Source organism: Talpa europaea, assembly GCF_964194135.1.
Source record: "Talpa europaea genome assembly, chromosome: 4".
Lineage (NCBI taxonomy): Eukaryota > Metazoa > Chordata > Mammalia > Eulipotyphla > Talpidae > Talpa > Talpa europaea.
This window is the reverse complement of record NC_140070.1, coordinates 18145289-18157888: the sequence shown is the minus strand read 5'-3', so window position 1 is coordinate 18157888 and position 12600 is coordinate 18145289. Positions and strand designations below refer to the sequence as shown.

The following is a 12600-nucleotide window of genomic DNA, read 5'->3' as shown; positions in this document are numbered from 1 at the left end:
TGGGGAGCAGAACAGGAAGATCTACTGACATACACTGCTGATGAGAGCAACAGGCAAGACAGGAAAGGAGAGGTCAGCTGCGCCATGTAGTTTAGCTCCCTGCAGGGATCAAACTCATGTCACAGTGGTTGGAGATAGCTTGATAGTGCCGTGACTGTGCCACCAGGGAGGCCCTACAGTTCCATTTTCAAGAAAATTAACAAAGCATAAATTAGTATCACACATTGGAGTTTGAGTCAACATTCCTAACTGGGTGATCAGGGGATTAAAAAAATAATCCATGGGTAATCTTACTGAAGAGAGGGTCTATGACTTCATGCTACAAGATTTAATAACCAACTGCCTTCTATTGATATGAGGCTCTTGTATTTTCCAAACAATGTCACCAACCTTCGTCATAGATTATCAGCACTAAACCCATTCCCATGCCAGGATCATTAATTTGGGGAATCTGAGTAAAGAGGAGTAGAAAGTAGAACTTTCTATCCTTTTCCCACATTATTTTAATAGCAATTCTGGAAAGACTGGGAAGGTAATTTTCCTAATATCTTCCAGTTCAGAGGCAAGTTTATGGGGTTCTTACACTACTAGTAGTGAATACTGGGAGTGGGCAGGAACATCTCTCAACAGAGGAAGAGGAAGCATAGCAGCTACTATACAGGAAATGAAACAAATAAAAGCATGTTGGTAACTTTATTACTAGTGTCTCCCAGGAGTTAACAAAAGGACATTTTTCTTTTGTAGATTTCACACATGCAATGTTACTATTCACATCTAGACCATGTAGTAGATACCATCACCACAATTCTACAGGTGACAAAATTAAGGATATGTACGATGGAAACTCCTTAGTCACTGAGAAAATAGACATAGTTCTCAAGTCCTCTTCTGACTCTCAAATCCACTCTTTGCACTGCATTATAACCAGAAATTTCACAAATAAAAAAAGAAAACATGTAAAATAAAAACATTATGATGCCTGACTGGTAAACAAAACGCAGAGGTTGTAAGAAGATTGCTACAAAATTAAAGATGCTATTGATATAATAGCATAAAAATAGTCATTTTTAGATATTCCTAACATGCCGTCATAAGACAGGACAAAGGCAGAGGAAGCAGAGGCAAGAATAAGTGCAATTTGGACTGGCTTAAAGCAGCAACAGAATGACGGCCTGGAAATAAATACAGTCTGACCGGAAGGCTTCCTTGCACACAATTGTCTACCAGTCAACCAGAGTATGTGTTGCTTTTATTAATGCAATTTATTATTCTCTTGTCTGAAAGTAGCCAATTCAATTGGGTGCTTTCCCAAGCTGCCAAAGTCATTTTGTACCCAGAGGATATATAGAAATCTATAATGATGAAGATTTCTAGATTTGTTTACGTGGAGCAGGCAAGTAGAGATGCAGCCATCAAAAATACACCATTATCTACCAGTTTCACTGTGTGATTTGCAGAAGTTGATGCATAATGAGATATTAGTTCTTCAAGGGTTCACATCCAGAACACAATCATCTACATGTAAAATGCCAGTGACCTACTGGCACTGTTTCAAATAACCATAATTCCAAAGAAGAGCAGATTTTTTTCCTAAATAAGAATCATCATCAACTAGCACTTTTAGACACAGCCTAGATATTAGCAAGATACATCTATCTTTGGTATGAGAAAACCAGAAGCCAGAGAGAAAGAGCTTCTAAAATGGAATCAGTTCTCTGTTTCTATTTATTCTGATGCTTTACCCATAACATCTTTATATTATCTACAAAAGCAGAAATTTCAGAAGCTGGCATATGTCTCAATGAAAAATATGTTCTCATTTGAAAGTAGATAATCATATAAACACTAAATTTCTCTAACCACTTGCTTTTCTCTCAAACCGAAATTGATCAGTCTTCAAACTGGAATAAAGCACTGATTTAAAATACTGTCCTCTATTGGACCATAATTTAAATACTTTATAATGAGATCCCACTAAATTCAAACAAGTCTCTGGCAGTGTCTGCCAGGCAGCACTGTGGAGCAATTTCTATAACAGACACCACAGCAAATCAGCAGATGCTCTGGTGGGTTAAAGGCTGAAACTTTTGAGACTCGAGGGAGGTATCCCAAGAGTCCTCTTTCTCTCACTTTCCTTATTAGCTTGCAAACCCCCCTTACCAGAACTCATTTCACCATAAACAGCGGTTTTTAAAGGATGGGGGTCTGTCATTCAAAATGATTCACAGTAAAACAAAAATGTCATCTATCTTTTTCACTTTTTTCAAAAACATGATGTTTTTTAGAGGCTACTTGATGTATGATGATATAATCTCTCTGATGGCTAACAGAAAGTCCTGAGTATTCTTGCACTTTAAAATTTCCTAGTTTTAATATCTAATATGATAAATATTGATAGATCTAATGAGTGGTGAGCTGGTAAATATTTAACCACTGGGTAAGGGGAAAAGGCTCTGATTTGTAGCCTCTGCCTATTTTGCAATGTAAATACTCCCACCATGGCCAAGTATGAGCTACCTCTGTGTTACCACTAAACTCAAGAGCCGGGATAAGACATGAACAATCAGCAAAAGCACACCACAAAATATAAACGAAAGCTCTTTTGGGTTCTCAATAACTTTTAAGGGTATAGAAGGATCCCAGACCACAAAATCTGAGAGCTACTGGTCTACAATAACATTTTTCAAACTACGGGCTGTAACCCATAACCAGTGAAATAAAATCTAGCTAGCACAAAATGCATTTTTTTAACACTAAAGAATGAAAAAAATTAGTTATCACAGGTAGTAAAAGGATTGTTGTGTGAAACTGGGTCACGCTACTCAATATGTTTCCAATTATCTGCCACAGTTTTTAAAGGCAGTGAAACACTAGGCAGCAAGTTGGTAACCAAAAGGCATGTGAAGGCTCTGTGGGTCCTGCTCTCCTGATCATGAGCTGGGTAGACAGAAGGGAACTCGTCAGAAGGGGCAGTGGAGCTGAGTGGCTCAAGGCTCCTGAAGGAGCGTTTCCCAACCAGGACCCACTGAGCAGCCTTACAGGGCAGGACAGGGACTCCTTTCTGCTCAATTCTCACAACAGAGCTTCTTAGGAGAGAAAGGGAGTTATCACCTAACTAGGATGCCAATTCTAGCATCCATGATCTTATATATTTTTTTTCAAATATTCTATCTCATCCCTGAAATTAAAGGTATAATGATAGCAGAGAAAAGGCCACATGAAATAACAGCAGTCCCACTCTGGCTCCAACTGAGTCGGCATCCACACAGGCAGAAGGGTTACTCATTACCGTAAGACTACTTTCCGTGGAAGTGCCATAATTCATCATTCTCTTACTCACTCGAGACTAAGACAAATATTTAAAATCCTATCAGCAAACCTAAGAAAGTAAGAACTTACGAGCATAGAAATGGCCCTGTTGAATTCTCCCACGGGCAGAGACAAACCTTTTCCATGTACCAGTAGTAAGGGTCAGCAAGTCTAATTATTAGCCATTTTCACACTGAAACATCTTCTCTAATTAGCACTGAAGCTTCCTATCAATTTCCTTTTAAAGATCAATTTCCAGGATAGTGTGATGCAACAGATCTCAACACAGGAACTCAAAATGAAACATGACTTCCCTAAAAACTGTACACTCAATATTCACAGCATAAAACTATCTAAATTTTCTATATACATTCATGACAGTGCTGGCTCATTTCACTGTTGATCTAAAAAATTGATCAAGTTTGTAAGATTTATAAGTCCACAAGTTTATAGTCAAGTTTTCACTGGAAATTATTGGAAAAAAAAAAAAACCCTACTCTATTCACACTATAATTATTCCCTTTCACTATGTCTACATTTCACACCAAGTTCCAGCAGGAAGCAGAATATTCTAGAGTTTTGTCTTCACTTTAACCCCTTACTCAGTAAGAAAAAAAGATAATAAAAAAGGGAAAAGGTTGCTCACACTGTAACGGTTACCTGGCATTCGCCGCTTTCAGGTCACAGAAGTGGGTGAGTAAAGCTCGTACAATGTCATTGCAAACGACTTTCACTATGTCCACGTGGCTCAGTCTGTGGCGCAACTGTCTGGCAACTTCCCAAAAGTCTTCTGAGAGCAGCTGATAAAGCTGACCATCGTCTCTGCTGAGATTTCCATACCAGGACAGAATGTAATCTCTAAAACTGTAGTCAAACACTATCAGGAATAAGCAAAACAATGAGCAAAATTCAGTGAAAGAAGCAAACACCAAGAGAGTATTAATACTAGGAAATGGCCACTTACTAATATAAATATATTAAAATATAAATAAAAATGAAAAATGAGCTAGGAAACAAGAATTTTTCCTACAATGTTTCAAATTAAAAAATTTCCTAGCAAAGACATCTCGTGAGCAAGAATACATGTAAGGGCCTCCCTAGTGGCACAAGGGGTTGAGCGCAGCATTGTGAGGCTATAGAAACCTCTGCAGCGTGAGTTCGATCCCTGGTCAGCCGGGGAGATACCCACATGGCACAGCAGATCTCTCCTGACTCGCCCGCTGCTCCCCTATGCAGTGTTTTCAGTCAATCTGCCTGTTCTGCTCCCCACTCTGTCTCTGGTGAATCCTCTCACCTCCCGCACCTCTGGCTTACACCCCAGTTATTGTATGCATAAACAAATCTTTTAAAAAAAGAATATATATAAGACATATAGTGATCACACTTATTAGATTTTTCTTGAGACAGTCCACTTTTTAACTATCCTCTCATTTCTCAACCATCTAAATTTATTAAAAAATACATCTTACACATGGGCAACACACTTGTAGATTAGGCTAGTTCTCAATCTTGTTTCTCAGCTCCCAATTCACCCTTTCATGACCTGCTTTAGGATACTAGATTGGGGTCCTGTAAACACTTCTTTGCCAATTGGTATAATGTTAAGTTGCATGAGCAGAGGATGCTGGAGGGACACAGGAAGAGGAAGGAAGGAACGTCTCCTCCAGGTTCTGTGTGTGCTTCTCTTGACTGTTTTTGGGAGATGCAGCAGACAGCAGCATGCGGGGCACTGGACAGAGCAAACTGCAGGAAGACCCAAAGGGCAGCTTTTCAGAGAATTCTACTAGCACCCTCCTCTGCCTATATTATCGCCACAAATTTTCCACCATCAAGTAGACGATAGTCCCCGCCAAAGCTTTGACTCAGCCCTAGAGATGGCCTACAGATAGTGTCCCATTATCTGCTCTTCCTATATTTTTTACAGTGCTCTTTAGCCTTATATTAGCAAATACCATGCTACAAATTAATAATTCTTTGAAATTTCCCCATTTGTGAAGAATACTACCAAAAGACAATGAAAATAATGGTGTTTCTAAGACATGCAGACAGTATTTCTTCTAAGATAAAGTGCTAAGGTCAGGATCCTCAATGCGCTGAAAAGAATAAAATCTTAAGACAAATTTTCAAGAACTTTCAATTTATCATTCAGGACACTACTTAGCAAATAGCAGGTGCTCAACAGTTACTGAATTAAATTCTGTCTGTATTAGTGAGATAATTTAGGGTAGTCTAGTGAAAATTAGGTTACAGATTTAATGAGATTTAATAAGTCAAAAAGATCTTTAATTCCTTTTTTCTATCTTCTGTCAGCCTTCCAAGAAATAGAACTTTATGAAAAATTTCTGAGGATAGCTGATATAGCCAGGTGGCTGTTTCAGCTTCTCAGACAGACAGACATACAGATCATTTATAATAGAATTTAACTGCTAACATACAATTTGCACATTTTAAGTGGACTAACAGAATATAGTAATAATATACTTGGATTATCTTCCCCAGTATGCCATTTAACTTCCACCATTGAAGATCCAGTAATTTTATTATTGCAGCTTAACTGTATATTTTGTTCTGAACTTTGGATTACTTCCTTATTTTTTTATTTTATTTTTTTTTTTAAAGATTTATTTTATTTATTTATTTATACAAGCACTGGGTACAGTCAGAAGCGCCGGAGGGTGAGAGAATTCACCAGAGCCAGAGCGGGGAGCAGAGCAGGCAGAAGGACCGAAGTACACTGCTGAGGGGAGCAGCGGGCGGCAGGAGAGGTCTGCGCGCCATGTGGGACCCTCCTCCGGTGGCTAGGGAGCAGCCGGGGAGCAGCCGGGGATCGAACTGGCGCCGCGGAGGCTTCGGGCAGCTTCACAACCCAGCGCTCAACCGCTGCGCCACCGGGGAGGCCCTGGATTACTTCCTTATAATTCAATCTATATAGATTAAGACAAATTCTAGTTTATACTGAGGTACAATACAAGCACATATTAGCAACAACAAAAGAATCCACATAAATTATACACGTTTGCTTTGTAATTTACTCAACTCTTTGAATAAGCCTGTTTTTAAATTATATACTCTAAAAGGAGTGAAACAGATAAAATGGTACAATGATATCATCTATTTTAAACTAACTTCAGGGAAAAAATTTAAAATATACTGTTTATAAGGATTTCAAAACAACTGAACTCAAATTATTGCAGCCTTAACAAGTATCCCTGTTACTTATATTTTGCAAGTTCCTAAATTTTATCAATATAAGTCTACTATCATTAGTTAATAACATTCAGAATTTCAATGAAATTGAAATTGCCAGGGCTTAGAAATGTAAATTAAAATACTCTGGAGATGCAAATTATAATCACTACAGATTTTCTAACTGCTTATGAAACCTCTTATCCGTCTCGACATACATTTTTAGATTTTAATTCCTCATTAAATGTCTGAATTTTCCAGAAAACTATTTTGGCTTTAATTTATTTGTTTTTTTTAACACCTGCCAGTGCATAAATTTTGCTCCCAATAACCAACTTTAAAGCAGCCTACGCCTCTCCTTTTCGTAGATGATATAATGTTCAACTTCCTTGGAAAATATCTGCTTAAGACAAAAGACAGGAAATCGTAGGCATAAAGAATACAGTTTGAAAAAAGAAAATTTCTGTACCTAAGTATAATTAACTAAAGGTTCTTATCCAAAGACTTTGGATGACACCTTCCTTTCAAAATAAATCACTGGTCAGAAATTAGTATAATGCTGTTGTTTTTTTGTTTTGTTTTGTTTTCTCAATTAGGCCTCAGCCATTATCCTATTGTTTCTTTCCAATAAATATTTCTGAAACAAGCTAGCCCATCCTAAAAAAAAAAAAAAAAAATGTCATGTCTAAATGCAGAGAAACTGTGGAGTCTAAAAAAATTAAAGAGGTACCCATGTTCATAGCTCTGCTATTCACAATTGTCAAAAGGCGGAAGTGACCCAGTGTTCACTGATGAATTGATAAACAAAAGGTGGTGTATACACACCAAGGGATATTATTCTGTCTTCAAAAGGATGGAAATTCCAACATGCTATATTATGGATGAACTTTGAGAACATGACACTAGACAAATAAGATGAACACAAAAGGACAAATATATGAGTCCACTTACATGAGGTATTTACTCAAATTCAAGGGACAGGAAGTATCAGTAGGATGGTGGTCACCAGGGGCCAAGGAAGTGTGGAGGGGTCATTGTTTAAAAAATACAGTCAGTTCTACAAGATGATTGTATCTACAATGAAAATGTATTCAATACTACTAAACTGTATACTTAGAAATGGTTACCATTTATGTACATTTTAACACAAGTTCAGATGATTTTTTGAAAATAAGGAGAGTTCCAGTCCAGGGGTGGTGGAATAACTCATATCACACTAACCTTCTGACAGAAATCAATTAGGAACACCGGAAAAAAATATTAAAGAACTATTGAAAGGCAGTGTAGAGCAAACAGCTGGTAGAAAATTGAAATAACTGACCCTTGAAAGAAGGCACTAGCACTAGCACCATTTAAGTTTACACCACTTTTCCCTGAAGGTGCTCAACAGTCCTAGAGGAATGAGGCAGACCGAACCAAGAGTGAACACCTGACATCTCAAATAAACAAAACAGAAAACAGAGTTAGAAAGTGCCAACACAGGTAGAGGTAAAGGCAGGAAATATCAAAAAGGATGGAACCACAAAACATTGGTACAAACTCTCAAGCCCACTGCCAATTCTGAACTACTTGTGTGTGGAGGGGAAACTGCATCAGGACCTATGGAAAGCAACAGTAGGAAAACTAAGAGTTGAGCAGCTGCTTCCAGGATTAAGGAATGTACTTTAGACTAAGGTCAAAGTCCAAAGAGATCCAACCCTAAATGCATAAAACCAAGTATCTTCAAGTTGCTCATGCAGAAATTAAACCACATACTAGAACAAAAGTCAACACTGTAGGGAGGAAGATAGCAAAATCAAGGATGTCTAGAGAGTAGGAGCCACAATGTTCAGTATACAATAACAACCAGGTCTGTAAGGAAAAGTAATCAAAAAAAACCAACTCTAGGATGGCCCGGATGTTTTCATGAGCATACAGGAACCTTAAAGCAGTTATTATGAACATGTTCAAGGAATTAAAAATAAAGATGGTCATAATAAGTAACTGATTGGGAAATATTGATAGAAAAGCATGAACTGCAAAAAAATAAAAACCAAGTAGAAATTGCAGACATGAAAAATACATTATTTTAAATGAAAAGTTCACCTGATGTAGTTAATCAGAGACTAGGAATGACAAAGGCTCAGTGAACTTGAAGATTGATGAATTAAAAATTATTCATCTAAAGAACAAAGAGGGGAAAAATAGATTGGTAAATTGGACTTCATCAGAATTAAAAACTTCTGCTCAAAGACAACTTTAAGAAAATAAAATGTGATTTACAAACTGGAAGAAAACTTTCACTATAACATCTAACAAAGGATGTGAATCCCAGATATATTTTTTTAAATATCCTACAGAAATTATAATGCATTTTGAAAAATTCCCATAGATGTTATAAATTTTTAAAAAATAAAGACTTGCACAGACACATCACAAATGAAAATAAAGAAACAGCAAATAAGTACATGAAAAGATGCTCAGCATCATTAGAAGACGTGCAATTTAAGGCCACAGTAAGAGTCTATTTCATACTCAACATAATGATTATAATAAAGAAAATAACAAAGCAAATGTTGGTATGAATGTAAAACAACTGGAACTCTCATATTGTTAGTGGGAATTTAAAAACATACAATCGCTTTGAAATATTGTTAGACAATTCCCCATAAAGTTAAACACACAATATTCTATGACTCCGCAATTCTACTCTAAGGTATTTGTTCAAGAGAAATGAAACATAAAAAACATATATCCATAAAAAGAAAAACTTGTGTATAACAACCTTATTGTGTTTCAAAAAAAAAAATTAGAAACTCAATGTCCAAAATGAGAAAGGATAAATATATATTGTAGCATAGTCAAATTAGTAGTAAGAATGAACTCTTATACATAGATAAATCACAAAAATATTATGCTGAGCAAAAGAAGCCAGGTATAACTTCTCCAGAGAAGACATACAGATGGCTAAAAGGCACATGAAAAAAAATGCTCATCATCACTGATCATCAGGGAAATGCAAATCAAAAAAAAAACAATAAGATAATATCACCTCACACTTGTGAGAATGACCCATATTAAAAAGACCAAAAATAACAAGGACGTGGAGAAAAAGGAACCCTCATAAACTAGTGGGAATGTGGTGGGAATATTTCTCAAAATATTACAAATAGATGTGTCAAATGATCCAGCAACTCCACTCCTAGTTATCTACCTGAAGAATGCAAAACCACTCATTTGCAGGGATGTATGCATGCTTGTGTTCACTGCAGCACTGTACAACAGTAAAGCTGTGGAAACAACCGACTGCCCAACGACTGATGAGCAGATTCAGAAGATGTGGTATATGTGACAATATTACTCAGCAATAAAAAAAATAAACTTTTGGCTTTCGTGACAACATCGATGGAACGGAAGAGAATTATGCTAAGCTAAGTAAGTCAGAAGGAGAAAGACAAATACAGGATGGTGTCACTTATATGAGGAAAACAGAGAAGCAAAACAAAGGATCAGATAAAACCAAGCAATAAGAAGCCCTAGACCAGGAAAAAGATTAATTATAATAAAGTAAAAATCAAAATCAACAAGCAACTATAAACCAGAGACACACTACAGGAGGGGTGGAGTAGGAGGGATTATGGTCAAAATGAGGGAGGTGGGATTTGCATACATTGTGCAAAAATGAAAAATGATGTAAAAAATATATAAAATAAAATAAAAAAAGAAGAAACCCTAGAAATCTGAGTAGAATTCAGGCTACAAAAGGGGGGAGAGAGCACGGAGAGCAAATTAAGAAGGGGCATATTGAACTATATGGTGGAGGACTTTCAGTGCCACCTGAAGAATGTGATCCTGTACCTCAAATCACACACAATGTTGTAAACTAAAGTTCCCTCAAAAAGAAAAAAAGCCAGGGATAACAGACTACATGCTGTATGATTCCATGCCTACCAAGTTTCAGAATAGGCCAAACAAATCCACTGTAATATAAACTAGAGCAACCAAACAGGATTGGTTTTGATTTGAGGGGGACATAAGAAAAACTTTGTGAGGACAGAAATGGTCTCTATTTGAGGAGGTGGTGGTTACATGGTTATATGCATTTATGAAAATTACTAAATTGCACACTTAAGATGCATGCATTTCAAAGTATGTAAATTTACTTCAATAAAATCAATTATATTTGAAAACCATAATTCTGAGATATAAATAAAAGACAAATCTTAAACCCAATGAAGTTTTATCAGCATCATCATACTTTAATTACAAATATAACAGAACTACTTAAAAGTTTAATTATGGTCCCAAAGTTATATAATTCTATGAAAACATGTTCTCAAACTATCTCTGTACTTAGTACTATTCAAATTTTAACATTGTGATTTCTGTGAACTCTGACAAGTTAAATATATGTGTTTTCATATGTATTAAGTGATTCAGTTCTTTCTTCATATCTCATAACACCATATACTCACCTGAAAAACTCAGTTTTCCTGAACATATAACTGAGAATGTCAGTGCTGCTAGAAATTTGATTTTTTTAAATATTTTTTGAACTTTTATGTGCTCTTTTAAATTTTAATATTTGTAACTACTCTTACTCATTCCCACTTCTAGATGTAAAATAATATTGGATCCTCCACAATCTCCTGTGTCAATCTTCTCGATACAAGTTTCACCTGCATGCCCTTCATTCTTTTGTAAGGTTGACTACTATTCCTTAATCTGGTTAAATGGTTTGTCCATGAGTGAGTTTGACTGATTTACCCCCAACACACATTCTCCAGGTTTTCGAAAAGAAAAAAATAGTTCATGAAATCTATTTTAGGAAACAAAGAATAGATCTTTGTTTCATCGGTAGAACTGGCTCCATGTGGCTGACCAGGTCCCTGTGAACTGGAAATTCCTAATTAATATCTAAGCCCTGTCCATTCAATTAAAACATGTATTTATTTATTCATCATACAAAAATACATGCAGAAAAAAAATTCTATGCTATTACAGAGTAAAGGAGGATAACCTTGCCAGAGATTATTTTCCTTTTAGAACATAATGGATTGATTTACACAAAAATTTATAAACTCTCATTTAATACTTACCTTCTTTCAGAGCTTTATCCATATTATGAGAAATTACTACCCTTCTTGACTGAGCTGACTCATGTGTGTTTCCACACTCAGAACTCTGAAACACAAGAAAAAGAAAAAAAAAATACAAATTACTGAATGAGTAAATCACACATAAAAATAAAGCCAAAGTATGAGGTGCAGCGAACAAGCATGAAGACAGTGCTTAACAGGTTTTTATATTAAAAAGAGTCAAGGCCTTATTCAGCTAGTCAGTAATAAACATCTATATGTGTATGACGTTTAAGTATGAAGCAGAGAGAGGAAAAAGAAGTATATAGGCACACGGTATGAAGTAGTAAAGCCATAACCAGGGAGACCAAAAAAAAAAAAAAGTATGAAAAAAATTGAAAGCTCTGAAGGAACTTGTAAAGATGGACAGATAAACACAGACTATTTAAATATGCCGCGGGCATCACAATTATACCTCCTTCTCCCCTAGCCTTTAAAGACAGTTTCCACCTTAGGAACCATATTCAGGGCCTCCCCTGGTGGCGCAGTGGTTGAGCGCAGCCTCTGCAGCCTCTGCAGCACAGTTTCGATCCCCAGCCGCCAGTGAGGGTCCCACAAAAAAAAAAAAAAAAAAAAAAGGAACCCATATTCAGGGGGCTTCTCAATTCAGTGTTGTTTGGCTTGGGTTTTATCATTAGTACTGTGCACTAAAACGAAACCATTCCTGTATTTGGGAAACTATACCAGAATTTGCTAAAGCCTTGAGAAGTTGTGATTAAGTAAAAAGCTGTATTATTTTCCAATCTGGTTCTGGATCTCTCCTTCTTATTCCCCCTTTCTCCCAAATACCAAATCCCCAAAAGTCAATGCCCTTCCTAGAAAGAAAAGAGTTCTTCATTTTTCTCCCACCCCCACAGTCGAATGGAGACTCTCTAAGTAAGAGTAGGAGGAAGGAAAAAAAAAAGAAAACATCAAGTGCCCAAAAATAACTGGATAACTGCAAGGAAATTCCTTTTTAAGGATTTAATATTTGTGGAGCCAGAACCTT

General features: G+C 36.4%; 1 protein-coding gene across 5 annotated transcripts in view; it reads right to left on the bottom strand.

The window, feature by feature from the left end:
- The window catches only part of SNX25 (sorting nexin 25), a gene marked incomplete at both ends in the record, with an annotated part of 93734 nt that overhangs the window by 61754 nt on the left and 19380 nt on the right, over positions 1–12600 (bottom strand). For 4 of the 5 annotated variants that reach the window (XM_084231030.1, XM_084231026.1, XM_084231027.1 and 1 more), the window contains 2 exons: positions 3970–4186; positions 11574–11610. In XM_084231030.1, the coding sequence (XP_084087156.1) occupies positions 3970–4186; positions 11574–11595 (239 nt within the window). Of the gene's footprint in view, positions 1–3969; positions 4187–11573; positions 11659–12600 lie in introns of those variants that run through there. The other variant, XM_084231029.1, reaches the window with a different exon arrangement.